We start from the raw sequence: 17260 nt of genomic DNA, 5'->3' as shown, positions 1-17260 counted from the left end.
GACAGAGATATCTGAAATGTTTCATCATTCCTAATCAATAATACGGTATCCCTGACAGCTGAAGGACACGGGGTCATAGAATACTCAACGATGCCATATGTGAATTTATACTCATGGCAGGTACCTCCTTTATCACAATAATTGGACGAACAGGTTAATATCCTTAGGTCAGGGTTCATCAAGTATAAAACGTCCAAAGTATACAATGTTCACAGTAAAAAGTGTACCAGTTGTGTGCGCTCAAGGGGCCGCGGTGCCGAGTGGTTAAGGTGTCCCGACACTTTAACACTAGCCCTCCACCTCTGGGTTGTGAGTTCGAAACCTACATGGGGCAATTGCCAGGTACTGACCGTAGGCCGATGATTTTTCTCCGGGTACTCCGGCTTTCCTCCACCTCCAAAACCTGGCACGTCCTTAAATGACCCTGGCTGTTAATAAGACGTTAAACAAAAACAAACCAAAAAGTGTGTGATCTACCTGGTAAGGATACAAAGTCACCTTTACTGAGAAAGTTTGTTCAGGTCCTAGCCCGAGTTTCCTCTAGCCCTGACACCCAGAAATGGTGTCAGGGCCATAGAAAACTCGGGCTATTCAGGTACTAGAAAGAGTTCTTCTTTGCCACTGCAAAAAACAAGCAAGAAAATCGTGGACAGTCAGATGCTGATGAGCTACAAATACAGTCATTGCCATCAATAATGGAGACCAAATTGTTTTAGAAAAATAAAATTTTCCTATCAAAATATAGGTCACCTAAGGTCATGTCAAATGTTTATCAGTAAAAGTAAGCATGGTTATATACTGTTTGTTTTGTGTAAGTCATATCTTGTTATAGAAATAACAACAGAAATTATAATTACTCCCTCGTGATGAAGTCAGGGATGGTATATAGTGTTACACATGCTCACTATCACCATTGCTCTGAGTGGCAATGGATTTTGATCAAACTTCATGTATTGGTCAAGTTGAGAAGACCTCAAACAAGTCCATGTTTAAGAGTGTCAATTAAAGTCAAGGACATCTTTAGCTTTTAAAGACATACTATTTATACAAAGTTGGTCAGAATTAAACACCAAGACAACTGACCAAAGCTGAAAGTCACTGGGTCAGTGGTCAAATTGAAGGTTAAATTATGCATGTTAATAAGTATCTTTACACCAATGAGCATTTTATTATGACATTATGAAGCAAAGTTGCTTCTGGAATTAAACAATAAGTCAACTGACTTAAGGTCAAGGTCACTTGGACAAAGATGTAGGCAAATTTTTATCTTGTCACTAATAACCATTTTATGAATAACAATTTTTTTTTTAAAATGCTTTGAATTAATGAGTTAGCTGACTATAAATGTCCAGGTTAAAGCTCAAGGCTACTGGACTCTATGTAAAAGAAATTTTCTGATTTTGTACTGATAAACATTTTGTCATCGTACACCGCTATAAATAAAACAACTTTCACTTTACATGTTCTTTTAAAAACATAGTTTATTTTTTAGTTTCTACAAAATAAAACAAAACAAGAATCATATCAGAAACATAAGTATATTAATTGTTAAAAAGTCTGACAATTAGACGTGTTTATGAAACGTCCCGGATTGTATATAATCAAGGGAGATAACTCTTACACGACAATTTTTTTTTTTGACCTGGTAGACGAAATTCGGCAGTCCGGAAAACTCGTAATCCGGACGGTTTGGGCTGGGAACGAAGGTGTTCGGATTATCGAGGGTCCACTGTACATGTATATGAAGGAAATGTCAACTGGGTCAAAGTTCAGGGCCACCTGGGTCTTAATGTCAAGGACAAATCTGCTAAAGCAAACAAAACTTTACAAACGAGTATTATACCGATAAACAGAGGTGGGAGGAAACAAGAGTCATAGTACATTTATATATTTTCTTTTACTGAGTGTCATCAATGTACATTTCGCTTCCTGCTTGAAATTGCTTTTGAAGTTCAAATGGCTTATATACGCCATATGTCAAACTGAGCCTTAGCAATATAGGCAGAAGGCTTCTTGTTGATTGTGGGTGATGTAAAATTGCATAGCAACACAATGCTTTTTCTTCGGAACCAGAACGCTAAATTTAGTTCAAGGAAAAGTCGACAGAATAACATGGTACTGAAAGGCAGACACCAAAATGGTAAAATTATTTGTAAAATAACTCCCTTGGTATAATTACTGAAATATCCTGGGAAATTAAACAAGCCCATGGGCCTCTTGTCATTTTGACAAGATCTTTAGTAAATCACAATAAAATTGCAGGATATCTAAAATAACAATCGATGTCTGTACTGTATAATCTTCCAATAGTTTTTTGTAGTTATTCAATATTTTTTTCAATATTAGCTCTACCATAACACGGGGAAATATATATAAAAAAAAAGTGGCATGTCATTTTAAGACATTTAATATTAAACATGTAGTTCTAAAAGTAAATCTGTGCAATGAAAAATGTTGCAATTTTTTGCCACAAATTAACTATTTTATTTTTAGCGCACGCCTCTAATCCGGAAAACATCACCGGTAGTCGGTTCTGAAAGTTCTTTTCGTCGCTTACGACGCTGTTATGGCGGACAGAGTGCTGTAGGTTGGGAGCTGTGTTGACATTTTTCTCGTTTGTGGAGTATTTCATCAATATTAGGACAAATAACAAACATCCAAGATGCCTGTGCACTTCAAGGTAAACTATGAAACAAATATTTATGTAATATGTATTTGCAATATGAATGCAACAGTGAATTTAAACTTCGAAAACCGAGACATCAATTTGTAAACAAAACCAGGTCAGAGCGATTTAAAGCGGCCAGCAGTTAATAACTGAAAAATTCACATTTAAACATGACCGATAGCAGTTCATATTGCAATCTTATAGGCTTTAATAACTCAGAATGTATTTAGACATGTTTATCACTGACAATTTAATGTGTATCGAGTATTAGAACAGACAGTTAATTTGTATAAGATTCAAGTTCAGACTCATCTGTGATTAGCGCCATTCATCCGTTTACCGACTAAAAACTAATAATAAGCTGCAAATTACAGGTTAAACCTGGACAAAGTTCATTGCGGTTCCCTGTAATAGGAAGCACACATATTTAATGGAATTTATTTGTGTTTTCTCTTTATTTCTCGTTTCTTTTTATCATGAGATCATACACATGTACCACAGTGGACATACTGAAAATACATTAGTAGACCTAACTGATCTAGTGAGTAGTACCAGGGCCCAGTTGTTCAAAAAGTGATTAGGCTAATCATAATTTAACAACAATTTCAAAAAATCCTGATTAAATCCTTTCCGATAAAACTAATTTCACAAAAGTTTATGTAACTAAAGCACTCATCAGTCCCTTCCTACGTGCCTATTCAAAGGAATATACATACACAGATTTTGAAATAAAGGAGAAATGAGATTTTCACTAATCAAGTGATTAAGCTAATCACCCTTTGAACAACTGGGCCCTGATCAAATTGAGTGTACTCGTGTACCAGCATAGTAAATTAAATGATTGTCAGTACTTAAGTTCATATAGAACATTATACTTTTAATAACAGGTTATTTTGTCTGAAAATTACACAAAGGTGAATTCTACTATAGTCTTCTATTTTGGAGTAAAAATATACACTACAAGTATAATGTACATTTTATGTATGTTAAATCTGAGACTAGATATATTGGCCCATCACCAGATCTTGGGCATTTTGAGGAACTGTTGTCTGGAGGCTAGGGTCCACATATACATGTAAATGTAACACTCAAGTTTCACCATTTTTCTTTCAAAATGTCTAACATCTGGTGTTTGGGTGTCCAGGGAAAGCTTGGTTCTTGTTCTATGGTATAGTGGGCCACAGTGGCCAAGTGGTTAATTAAGGTGTAACAACACTTTATCACTAGCTAGCCCTCCACCTCTGGGTGACGAGTTTGAAACCCATATATATGGGGCAGTTGCCTGGTACTGACCATAAGCTGATCCTGGCTTTCCTCCACCTCCAAAATAAACTACAATGCATAATAATCTTTTGTATAATGTTTAAATTCTTGTTGTGCATTAATTCTTTTTGTCGATTTCTTTCCACAGGGAAAATCTGAATATAATATACACTACAAGTGGGTTAACTCTTACAAAAGCAGGAGTTTCCGCCCTTCAGCAGAACAGGCTAAACCAAAAGCAGGCCTTTCTTCAGTAGACCTTGGTTTGAATTGTGCGTTCATGCTATCAAGCATGCATCCAATTCGCATGTATTCACAGCTACAATATATGTATATGCATGTTGGTTAACATTTGTCACACCATGTCAACTTCCAATAGTCTGCAGTAACCTCATTGGTACGAAAATTAAATTCTAAATATAGATCTGGATTGTTCTGTTAATGTTCAACAATGCAAGCTTTTGTTTATTGTTTATACATGTGAAGTCCAAGGGATCCAGAATTGTGTTCATATTTTGCATATATGGTGTGACATTTGTTTCTCTATCACATTGCATCTTCCGAAATGGTGAAGGACAGTTTGATATATATGTATATATCTATATATAGCTAGCTAGCCTGACAGTTTTTGACACAAACGTAAGTTTGAGTCTATGTCAGCGCTTTTGAGGTGTAGCTGACAAAATCTACGATGCCCTCTGGCGGATACTGCCTTGGCCAATCTAACCGTTGCTTTACAGTAACTCCGTAATGCTATGCAGTAAATATTTGTAAATATCGTAAATATTCACGATAAAAAATGACATATAGTAAAGTTCAGCTATAAAAAAATTACCTTTTGTTTTGTTGACACAAACGTAGACACAAACGTAAGTTTGAGTCTATGTCAGCGCTTTTGAGGGCTCTGGCGGATACTGCTGTTGGCCAATCTAAACGTTGCTTTACAGTAACTCCGTAATGTTATGCAGTAAATATTTGTTTAACTTCACGATAAAAAATGACATACAGTGAAGTTCAGCTATTAAAAAAAATCACCTTTTGTTTTGTTGTATTTTAAAAGCTGACAGGACAATGTGTTTTTTTTTGGCATTTTCGTTCGCTCTGACACAACTTCCACTGCCACTTCACAATCATATTCTATCGCAAAAAAAAATAGTCCCGTGACTTACGGAGTCAAATGCAACACTGCAGTTTCGTTAGATATATGACAAAACAACAGAACCTCACAAATAGATAGTTTTCAAAGTATTTAATTTAAGTATGTTCTGTCGATGATACGTAAGAATATTTTTCCGCGTTGAACGCATTAGATTTCACGCGGAATGATACAATCGACTTTTCGCTGGCGCCATATTGCTGCTTACCTGTGACCCGGAAGAAAAATCTACTAACATCACGCTGAATTTTCATCATCGACATCTATGTGTTTTTTTTTCTTTGGTGGCATGTTACTGAATGGGTTATAATATTGATAAAGTTTCGTCGGAATATCGTTGTTATTTTGTACATTGAAAAATCACTCATCCAGCATCCGATTTTGTCCGCCATCTTTCAGTAATGTAAACAATAATAAAAGAAAGAGTAGGTGATCAAACCCAACTTTGAATGTCATTTTCCCACTGAAATATTAACTTGCATGTGATTGATGTAGTCTGCAGATGGTTAGATTATATAGATGTTTTTTTACGAAAGAAAAAAAGTTGTCTATTCATCATGACAATATCACAACAACGGCAGTCGAGTACCATACGCATGTTTGCAAATAAAAAGTTAAATAAATTCTCACTGAATAGGGTTTCGAAATGTCAAATGGACTTGTGAATATTAATATTGACTTCGGATCTATTGATTATATCCTACGTAATGCACATGAAGTTTTTCGTTTACAGAACGCGTACCGCATTAACGTGGCTGTCTGCATGCAGATGTAGACGTCACTGAAAATTTCATCTCTAATTATAGCGACTGATTCTTTTTTTCTAATATTCGTGATGGTTTAAAAAAAAATAGAAAATGATCTATCATTATCATTTGAAATATTACATAACAGTCGAAGCATATTATAAAAAAGAAAGGGGTCTACGATGTACATCTACATAGACCTTTATTATGTTTGGTGGAGTTTTGAACGCTTCAGGGACGGTTAAAGGGCAGTAACTCTTTAGAAAACACCATTTTTCATGGAAATGTACTGATTGCTAAATTTAACCAGAGATATTTAAAGGCAGTGGAGATGTTATATTCCTACATCTGCGGTTTTTTCTGTCTTAAATCATTTCAGCTTCTGAATTAAATTAACCTTTAAACTAATGCACAGTAAAGTATTGATAAATCAATGCAAATAATTTATTATCACTTAGATTTATTATTATTATTTAATCTTTTTTTCTTTACAACACTAGTACATATTATTTGAGAAGAACAGCAAAAATTACTAAGTTCATTATTCTTCTAAACAACAAAAATTTGTAAAACTTTTTTGTGTTGTGCATATATCCTATTGTGAAATAACTTGGCATGACTAAAGATAATAGTATTGTCTTGATGACTGTTACATACTATATCATAGGTTGAGTTAAATAATTATTTTCTTCTTGTCAATTATGGTAAATGGTGAAAACACATTTTTTTCATTTAAATTGTTAAGTCGGTTTAATGTTCAAATTCAGATTAATTTAATTAAAGCAACTATTAATAATGTATATATGTGTTAACTTTTCTGACAAAGTCTTCAAGTAACCTGATTATATTTGACGGAGAATCAAAATAAGTAATTTTGTTGTTAAGAATAGTGGGCTTAGCCATTTACAACTGTTTAGATTCTACTTAATAAGGTTTGATTTTTAACATTTTGGCAAATTTATCTTATCAATATCCAATTTAGTTTTAAAGATAAGCAGTACTTCCATTTTTATGAAAATAAAAATTACTTCAGTGTTCTAATAATTTAAACACATGAACAATTGAAAGAAATACATTTGTATGAAAAGCATTCATAATGGACTTTGAAGAATGCTACTACATGTACAGTTCATCCAGTTTGGGCATTCGAACTACATTTTCATCTGACAGATGCTGCAGATTAAAAAAAAACCTCTGATTTTGAAATCGATGATATCATTACATATAGCTACATTCACATCTCACTAACATTAATTAACATGATATATATACCATACATACATATATATATGTATCATGCAGTTACAGTTATGTATATGGTACATATACTATTGCGGAGAATATTTGATGCAATGTACATAAGTGAAAAACAAAATTCCACTTCAAATTGATTTGAACTGTACATGTGAATGAATGTGTTTTTGTTGTATAGATGATTTGTAGCTACACAGTATGGAGTGTAAACATATAACGTAGAGTGCTATATGAAAATCATGTTCACTCTTAAGAAACTGTCTCAAGTCTGAGCTGATATGAGCATGTAATTCTAAGTTTTGAATATAGTGCTTAGTTTAATGTGCCCGTCGTGATGGTATACCCTGCCCTGTCTACATCCGCATTCTACGCTTCCAGAGTCTGTTTATCAGACCCTGGTGTTTTTAATCCACCATCATCAGATGGTGGGCTATTCAAATCGCCCTGCGTCAGTGGTCCGTCCGTCCCTCCATCCGTAAACAATTCTTGTTATCGCTATTTCTCAAAGTACTGAAGGGATCTTCTAAAATTTCATAGGTTTCTCTTGGTTTCTAGTTATGCATATTGCATTTTGAGACCAATCGGAAAACAATATGGCCGACAGGCAGCCATCTTAGGTTTTGACAATTGAAGTTTGTTATTGCTATTTCTCAGAAAGCACTGAATTGATCTTTCTCAAATTTCATATGTAAGTTCCTCTTGGTGCTAACATTAGTTATGCATATTGCATTTTGAGACCAATCGGAAAACAATAAGGCCGATAGGCAGCCATCTTTGATTTTGTCAATTGAAGTTTGTTATCACTATTTCTCAGAAAGTGTTGACGGGATCTTTTTCAAATTTCATAAGTAGGTTCCCCTCGGTGCCTAGTTATGCATATTGCGTTTTGAGACTAATCGGAAAACAACATGGCCGACAGGCAGCCATCTTGGATTTGGACAATTGAAGTTTGTTATCGCAATTTCTCAAAAAGTGCTGAAGGGATCTTTCTAAAATTTGATATGTAGGTTTCCCTTGGTGGGTGGTTATGCATAATGCATTTTGAGACCAATCGGAAAACAATATGGCCGACAGGCAGCCATCTTAGGTTTTGACAATTGAAGTTTGTTATTGCTATTTCTCAGAAAGCACTGAATTGATCTTTCTCAAATTTCATATGTAGGTTCCTCTTGGTGCTTACATTAATTATGCATATTGCATTTTGAGACCAATCGGAAAACAATATGGCCGACAGGCAGCCATCTTGGATTTGGACAATTGAAGTTTGTTATCACTATTTCTCAGAAAGTGCTGAAGGGATCTTTCTCAAATTTCATATGTAGGTTCCCCTCGGTGCCTAGTTATGGATATTGCATTTTGAGACTAATCGGAAAACAACATGGCCGACAGGCAGCCATATTGTATTTTGACAATTGAAGTTTGTTATCGCTATTTTACAGAAGGCACTGAAGGGATAGAACAATCTGCCACAAAATATCATTCAAAACCTTGACATAACATCATTCAAACCAGGGCTCGCACACACGATAAAATCCTAAAACAATCACACAAATGTTTTTAACCTGAGCTCTCTCTTATCTAAAAGCTGGTAGCTAGATGGGGCGCTACATCAAATGTATAAATATTTTTTCAAATGCTAATGATAATGATAATTTGTGAAGCGCTTATAGGCATGGGATCCTCAAAAGTTTGAAAAGAAAGGCCTCATTAATTTTACAGGTAATCTAGGACCTTCATATTACATCTACAACTACGTATACATTAACCCATTGAAGATGTCAAATAAGATTACCCGAGTACCTATTCTGAAAATTAGCTGCCAAGACGCACTTGCAATCAAAAGTAGATATGAATTTCTTTTCCTGCCAATATTTTGTCCTAGTCCTAATCAGGTATTGGTGATGTTCCATACAAAGTTGACCATGTCCCCACTAAACAAAAGCAGTTAAAATAATTTGTTTTCGTTTGTGTCTTCAGTACTTTCAGTACTTTGATTTTTTTTTTGCATGGCAAGTAGCAGTACAGCTGTTGAAACTGTGTCAAAATGTGTTCTCCTATGTTTTGGGATTTGAACATGAAAAGGAGCAAAGTTTTGAATATATATGGTCACATATATCTCCTTTCCTTTTTCATAAATGTTGTTCAGTTTTCGCTGTACTTATGATACTATAGATGTTACCCCTCGAGCTCCCCTTCCCTACATTTTCACATGCAAGTGACAGGTTCTCCATGATAGTATATCTATATAACTTCATTTGAAAATTAAACTATTAGTGAATAAGCCGTAGTGTTGTGATTTTCACCCGTATTTGAGGATGAATAATATAGCATCACTGTACAGTATCACATGCAAAATTCAAGTGACATATATGTATCAAAATGCTGGCGGTGGTGTCTGTTGTCTGCACAGAGGTTTCTGTGTGATAACTCGAGTTCCCTTGGGCCAATCAAACTCAAACTTCATGCAGATCTTCCCTACAACAAGTGCTTGCTGGGGATTGCTTTTCGTTTGTGGAGGGGCCGTGGTGGCCGAGTGGTTAAGGTGTCCCGACACTTTATCACTAGCCCTCCACACCTCTGCTCTGGGTTGCGAGTTCGAAACCTAAGTGGGGCAGTCGCCTGGTACTGACCATAGGCCAGGGGTTTTTCTCCGGTTCTCTGCCACTCTGGCTTTCCTCCACCTCCAAAACCTGGCACGTCCTTAAATGTCCCTGGCTGTTAATTATAGGACGTTAAACAAATGCAAACCAAACCAAATTTTCGTTTGTAGGTCAAAGGTCATAGTCACTGTTACTAAAAGTAGAAAAATTGTTTCTGGGTGATAATTCAAGTTTCCTTGGGGTTGATCAAACTCAACTCAAACTTCTTCATGCAGTTTTTCTTACCACAAGTGCTTGCATGGGATTGTTTTTTTCACTGGTCCAAAGGTCAAAAGTCAAGGTTACTGTTACTATAAATAGAAAATCTGTTTCCTTGCAATAACTCTTGTAATCACCCAGCTTTCTGCATAGGTGACACATCCACTTCCTCGAAATTCTTTGTTTTACTGGATAGTTTAGCTTTAGAGCGAAGTATATTTCAGATTGTCGCAGCCAGAACCAGAATGCAGAAACTACATGTGACAGTTCAAATTATAGCTGTAGTCCATCACTAGATAAAATGCTTGCATGTTTGTACTACTTATTAATTACAGACGAGTTCGGAATACAAAGAACATTACAAACCCATCCAATCATTCAAGAGCGCCTCATTCGCACCTAGTGCAGAACAAAATGCTCCAGCAGCTGGCCAGCAGTCGTCAAAGCTAGGTATAGATTGTGTTATTAACCTTCCATATAAGGTTGAACTGAATCCGTCTCGTCAAGTTCAAGATTTACAATTTTTGTAAAGACTGCATACACTAATATAATTAACTTGCTGTGTATTGAAATGCTGTGTAATTTAACATTTCACTAAGAAGCATGATATATTGTATTAACTTAATTTTATTATATATAGTACAAAGTATACCCTTTTAGAGTACTGAAAATCTGAAACACAAGACAAATCAAAATTAACATGTGTTTGGGTTCAGAGTTCATGTGTTTGGTGTCAGAGTTTGTGTGTTTGGGGTCAGAGTTCGTGTGTTTGGGGTCAGAGTTCATGTGTTTGGGGTCAGAGTTCATGTGTTTGGGGTCAGAGTTCATGTATTATGAGCTAGCTGGCCTATAGAGTAATATGCTGAGTGTTTTGAAGTGAAGTTGATATAAAAACAAAGAATTTTCAAGTAAAAATGAAAATAAAAACCAAATTAGAAGAAAAAGTTTTGAAGTAAACGTTGATAAATAAATCAATGCACTTCATTTTTTCATTCAATGCAGATAAATGAAAAAAAGGAAACATTTTTTGTTTTTCAAATTTTCATGCGTTTGGACTTTTAAAAAGGTTTACCGCCAGTATCAATTTTATTGGACTAAAATAATATAACTTACAACTCTTATGGGGAAGCCCTCAATTCTAGGTATGCAGTGCAGAGCCCAAAATTGCAAAATGTTTTCATCTGTGCTTCAATAAGATTTTTCATTAACTCAGCCATGTTATATAAACCAGCAAGCAGATCAAGTGACTTTGCGTTTGTCGGCACATCAGTTCAGATACAGTTTCAGTAGGCTTTATTAAACTGTATACATGGTCAGGCCACTAAGCACTATCTAATGTTGCTGTGTGTTCCTAATTTGTAAAATTAGTTAAATGCTTGTGTTTGATACCTGGGCCTAGTTATTCGAAGGATGATTACCGGTAGCTTAATTAATTAATTAGTGAAAATCTTATCTCTCGTTTACCTCATGAGTGTGTTTTCCTTAAAATGGTCAGGCAGGAAGAGACTGACGAGTGTTATATAGTTTCATGAAATATTTTCAAGTTAATTAGTTTTACCAGATATTATTTTAACAGAAATCATTTTATCAGGATTTTAAAATTGTTGTTAAACTACTATGATTAGCATAATTACATTTTGAATAACTGGGCCCAGAAGACTTGGATGTGAACGATCTGGTACAGGTCTAGTGATTTGATTATACAGGTGATGCCTGCTTTGATATGTACCTGTATTTAGGGCAAGAAAATCTCTGGTCTAATATACAGTATATTCTTTTATATATTACTTACAAAACACAATTGCAAAGAAAACATATGATTTTGTATTAAAAACATTTATATTGGAATAACTATACTCAAACCTTGTTATTCCTAAGTTTGAGGGATTATGAAAACACTTCCAGACATCCCATGCAATCAGTATTTGAGATAAACGAGTATACATTATATTTAGAATTTTACTGGCGGAACTGAATTTTTACTTCGACTTACTTTCAATTTTCAAGTTATAAGTGTTCAAGATTACAAAGTTTGACTGAATAGTGAAATTAAGTTACTGCCAAAATTGTGTGTTCAAATCTAAAGTTCCCGCTTCTAGCATGTCATGTTTTGATTTTTTTGCCCTGGTATTGGTCCAAGCTCCCCATGGTGAAGTGGATATATGCATGTTGTGTAACACTTTAAAAGTTTATAAAACTAATGGAAATTTCTGCATTACAGCTTACTTTCTGGTATATAAATTTTAATGTGTTACTAACATTGTATATATTTTTACAACCTCCTTTTTACAAAAATATTTAATATGTAAACTTGCATACAGCATTATTGTACCCCCTTAAATGTTAAACATTTGTTAATTTATTCATATGTATAAGACTATGAATGTCATTACATCAGTCGATGTGTCCAATAAGTTAAGATAGATTGTATGGATGTCATTACAAAAATAAGTTTGTCAAATAAGTTAAAGTTTTGTCCAATAAGTTAAGATGAATTGTGTAAATATCATTACAAAAATAAGTTTGTCCAAGAAGTTAAGATAAATTGTATAAAAGTTATTACAAAAATAAGTTTGTCCAACAAGCAAAGACAGGACTTATGAACATCATTACATGATTTCTATGGATGCCCCTAACAATGTCTCCCTGATCAGCTTAGACAAGCTTTAAGTATATGTACTGTTTGTATATATAGGTGTGCCCTCTGAACCACCGATTCAGAGGAAGAAGAGGCTGGATGGACCCACGACAAGCCTTAGCAATCATTTCAATCAGGGTCTCGAGTCCCCTGGGAGTGAGGATTTTGCCCTCCTGGGTGCAAATGATAAGTTTATGGAAAATGTGAAATACAAGGCCAAGTCTCGCGGTGCTTCTCCTCCCAAACAACAGAAACTCGCACATACCAAGGTAAGTAATAATTTTCTTCTCTCCAAAACAACAAAAACTAATTGTTGTTTATTTCCAAGCAACAGTACTAGTTCATGCAGAAGATTTAGTTTGGTAGGTCTATCATTTTGGGATTTGCCATGTACAAATGTATCCCTAATTTGTTGCTACTCAGTCTAATTGGGCTAAATTTTCATTTAAATTAAGGGATGCATGGTTAACGTATTGTACCCAATAAGCAATATTTTTTAATCAATTTTTTAATTACCTGGTTATTATTATTTATTTTTTTGTTGACCAACAAATCCCCTTTATGGCTAATTTTTAAAAGGCCTCAATTTGAACTAAATGATATGATTTTTATGTTAATACTTGTTTTAATATGTTAGGCTGGTTTACTGTTGTAAATTGTGGCATATTTAATATGTTAGGCTGGTTTACTGTTGTAAATTGTGGCATATTTAATTTCTAGATTGCAGATTAACTTGCAAATTTTAGTCAATGGATAAATTAATTATAAACTGGCTGCCAGCTATAAGTTATTTCTCTATAAATGTATCAATGTCCATTGATACATCAAATGACAAAATACTAACTCCCTATTCGCTAAACACTTGGATAATATGAGCTGCTAGTCCCTATCAAATTTGGGGTGAGATTGAGCGTCTGTTGTGATTTTGACAAAGATGATGAAAATGGCTAACGCTGACAGGCCTTCCAGTGGTGAAATAGGGGGTTGAATATTGAAATTATCAAAGTAAAATATAAGTGTGATATCCTGAAATAATTATACCCCTCTTTTGAGAGCACATTGGTCTGATAGTGTTGTACATGTCTTGCCTCCCGCTCAGATATCTATACCATCCCTTGACAACACTATCAGACCATAACGCCCTGAGGCCCGGGTATTATACCATCCCTTGACAACACTATCAGACCATAACGCCCTGAGGCCCGGGTATTATACCATCCCTTGACAACACTATCAGACCATAGGACCCTAAGGCCCGGGTATTATACCATCCCTTGACAACACTATCAGACCATAGGACCCTGAGGCCCGGGTATTATACCATCCCTTGACAACACTATCAGACCATAGGACCCTGAGGCCCGGGTATTATACCATCCCTTGACAACACTATCAGACCATAGGATCCTGAGGCCCGGGTACTGTACCATCCCTTGACAACACTATCAGACCATAGGACCCTGAGGCCCGGGTATTATACCATCCCTTGACAACACTATCAGACCATAACGCCCTGAGGCCCGGGTATTATACCATCCCTTGACAACACTATCAGACCATAGGACCCTGAGGCCCGGGTATTATACCATCCCTTGACAACACTATCAGACCATAGCGACCTGAGGCTTGGGCACTGTACCATCCCTCGACAACACTATCAGACCATAACGCCCTGAGGCCCGGGTATTATACCATCCCTTGACAACACTATCAGACCATAGGACCCTGAGGCCCGGGTATTATACCATCCCTTGACAACACTATCAGACCATAGTGCCCTGAGGCCCGGGTACTGTACCATCCCTTGACAACACTATCAGACCATAGTGCCCTGAGGCCCGGGTACTGTACCATTCCTTGACAACACTATCAGACCATAACACCCTGAGGCCCGGGTATTATACCATCCCTTGACAACACTATCAGACCATAGTGCCCTGAGGCCCGGGTATTATACCATCCCTTGACAACACTATCAGACCATAACGCCCTGAGGCCCGGGTATTATACCATCCCTTGACAACCTTATCAGACCATAGTGCCCTGAGGCCGGGTATTATACCATCCCTTGACAACACTATCAGACCATAGGACCCTGAGGCCCGGGTATTATACCATCCCTTGACAACACTATCAGACCATAGCGACCTGAGGCTTGGGTACTGTACCATCCCTTGACAACACTATCAGACCATAGGACCCTGAGGCCCGGGTATTATACCATCCCTTGACAACACTATCAGACCATAGTGCCCTGAGGCCCGGGTATATATTATACCATCCCTTGACAACACTATCAGACCATAGGACCCTGAGGCCCGGGTATTATACCATCCCTCGACAACACTATCAGACCATAGGACCCTGAGGCCCGGGTACTGTACCATCCCTCGACAACACTATCAGACCATAGTGCTGTCTTTTAACAGAAAATGTACCAGGTATTTGAAAATGGCATTCAATTACTTTTTACTAGCTAGTCATCCCCAAACAAAAAACATAGAAAATATCATAAACAACTATAGCCACAGCATCATGATTATCTGTATTTTTTATGTGTTAGTCAAGTGTAAATAATGGAAGCTTTATTCATAGATCAGTAATTTTTCATTGTGTAATTACATATTTAATTGTGTAATTACGTAGTTAATTGTGTAATTACGTCTTTAATTGTGTAATTTCATCTTTGTGTAATTATGTATTTAACTATGTAATTACATCTTTAATTATGTAATTTTGTCTTTAATTGTGTAATTATGTATTCAATTGTGTAATTATTTTAGAAAGAAAAAGAAAACAGACAAGAAGTATCAAAACCTAAACCGGCTCCTGTGGTAAATACCGAGATGTACCGAAGGTCTGCAAAAGAGGATTCAAGACCTTCTAAGGTAGAATCAAAATCTAAAACTCAAGAGAGCCCTAAGGTCCCAACTCCTATGGCCCCCAGGGAAATGAAGGGTATGCTGCCCTTACAGCTCAAGAGTGAACTAGAGGCGCCGAAAATATCAACGAAGAGCCCGGTAAAATCTGTAAAGAAAAGTGCCGCTAGTGACATGAATGCCAACAAACAAGAGTCGCTGACCAAACTTCCTCTTAAAGACAAGATGATCAGTAACATGAACGAATCCGTACAGACAAACATGGATAAGGGGATAGCACTGTCTGCTCCGGAGGCCCCCGTAAGTAAAGTTAAGGAAATGTCAGATGTTCTGGAGAGCTCCGTAAATAAAGTTAAGGAAACATCAGATGTTCCATAGTCCTCCATAAGTAAAGCTAAGGAGGCTAAGATGCTGCGGAGGTCTCCATAAGTCTCCATAATGAAATAAACTAGAATTCACCCAATACTTTATTTTTTCGGTATCAACATTTTGTGATATCATTCTATCCTCAAAATAGAATACATTATAAATGTAACACCTACGTATGTTTGGTTAATAGGCGGAGTTTGCCCTGAAGTACAAGGCAGGTATTGCACCACCACGTCCAAAGAGGAAAGTGTCCGAGTACCAGAAGTCGTTTGACTGGAAGGTGGGAGGCAAGTCATCGCCTCTCCTAGCCGCTGAGCAGGTGAGTGTACTAAAGAGACACAAGGATAGCACACAAGTCTTTATAAGTTTACTACTGTAAACCTAAATTATCAGAAGATGTTTGACTGGGGGAGTGGGGAGGCTGAGGGATAGGGGATCGGGAGGCGTAGGGGATGGGGATGGGAAGGCTGAGGGGTAGGGGATGGGGAGGCTGAGGGGTAGGGGATGGGGAGGCTGAGGGGATGGGATGGGAAGGCTGAGGGGTAGGGGATGGGGAGGCTGAGGGGTAGGGGATGGGGAGACTGAGGGGTAAAGGATGGGGAGGCTGAGGGGTAGGGGATGGGGAGGCTGAGGGGTAGGGGATGGGGAGGGTGAGGAATAGGGGATGGGGAGACTGAGGGGTAGGGGATGGGGAGGCTGAGGGGTAGGGGATAGGGGATGGCTGAGGGAGGGTAGGGTGGTGGGGGAGGCTGAGGGGTAGGGGATGGGGAGACTGAGGGGTAGGGGATGGGGAGGCTGAGGAGTAGGGGATCGGGAGGCGTAGGGGATGGGGATGGGGAGGCTGAGGGGTAGGCGATGGGGAGACTGAGGGGTAGGGGATGGGGAGTGAGAGGGGTATGGGATGGGGAGTGAGAGGGGTAGGGGATGGGGAGACTGGAGGGGGTAGGGGATGGGGGGAAGGGGAGGGGTGGGGATGGGGAGGAGCTGAGGGCGTAGGGATGGGGAGGGAGGGGGGGGGTAGGGAGGGGAGGTAGGGGAGGGGATGGGGAGAGGAGGAGGGGAGGGGATGGGGAGGCTGAGGGTGGTAGGGGTTCGGGGATGGGAGAGGGGTAGGGATGGGGAGCTGAGGGGGGGGGGGGATGGGGGAGACTGGAGGGGTAGGGGTGGGGAGGTGAGGGGAGGGGATGGGAGGCTGAGGGTAGGGATGGGGAGCTGAGGGTTTGGGGATGGGGAGTGAGGGGAGGGGATGGGGAGCTGAGGGTAGGGGATGGGGAAAGGGAGGGATAGGGGATGGGGGTGAGGGAGGCTGGGGGTAGGTAGGGGTAGGGAGGGGGGAGGCGGGTAGGGGATGGAGATGAGGGAGGGGATGGGGAGGGGGAGGGATGGGGGAGAAGAGGGGGGTAGGGGATGGGGAGGGGGAAGGGTAGGG

General features: G+C 38.1%; 1 protein-coding gene across 1 annotated transcript; it reads left to right on the top strand.

Moving 5' to 3' along the window:
• Nucleotides 1-2462: 2462 nt before the first annotated feature.
• Nucleotides 2463-16206, top strand: LOC117320993 (the record flags this gene model as incomplete). Its single annotated transcript, XM_033875481.1, has 5 exons — nt 2463-2680; nt 10281-10395; nt 12641-12852; nt 15367-15762; nt 16022-16206. Coding segments are annotated over exons 1-5 (926 nt in total), but the record flags the coding sequence as incomplete, so codon positions are not given.
• Between the last annotated feature and the right edge of the window lie 1054 nt (nt 16207-17260).

This window comes from Pecten maximus, unplaced genomic scaffold (assembly GCF_902652985.1).
Source record: "Pecten maximus unplaced genomic scaffold, xPecMax1.1, whole genome shotgun sequence".
In the NCBI taxonomy this organism is placed as follows: Eukaryota; Metazoa; Mollusca; class Bivalvia; order Pectinida; family Pectinidae; genus Pecten; species Pecten maximus.
The sequence above is the reverse complement of the archived record's forward strand: the minus strand, read 5'-3'. Positions and strand labels throughout refer to the sequence as shown.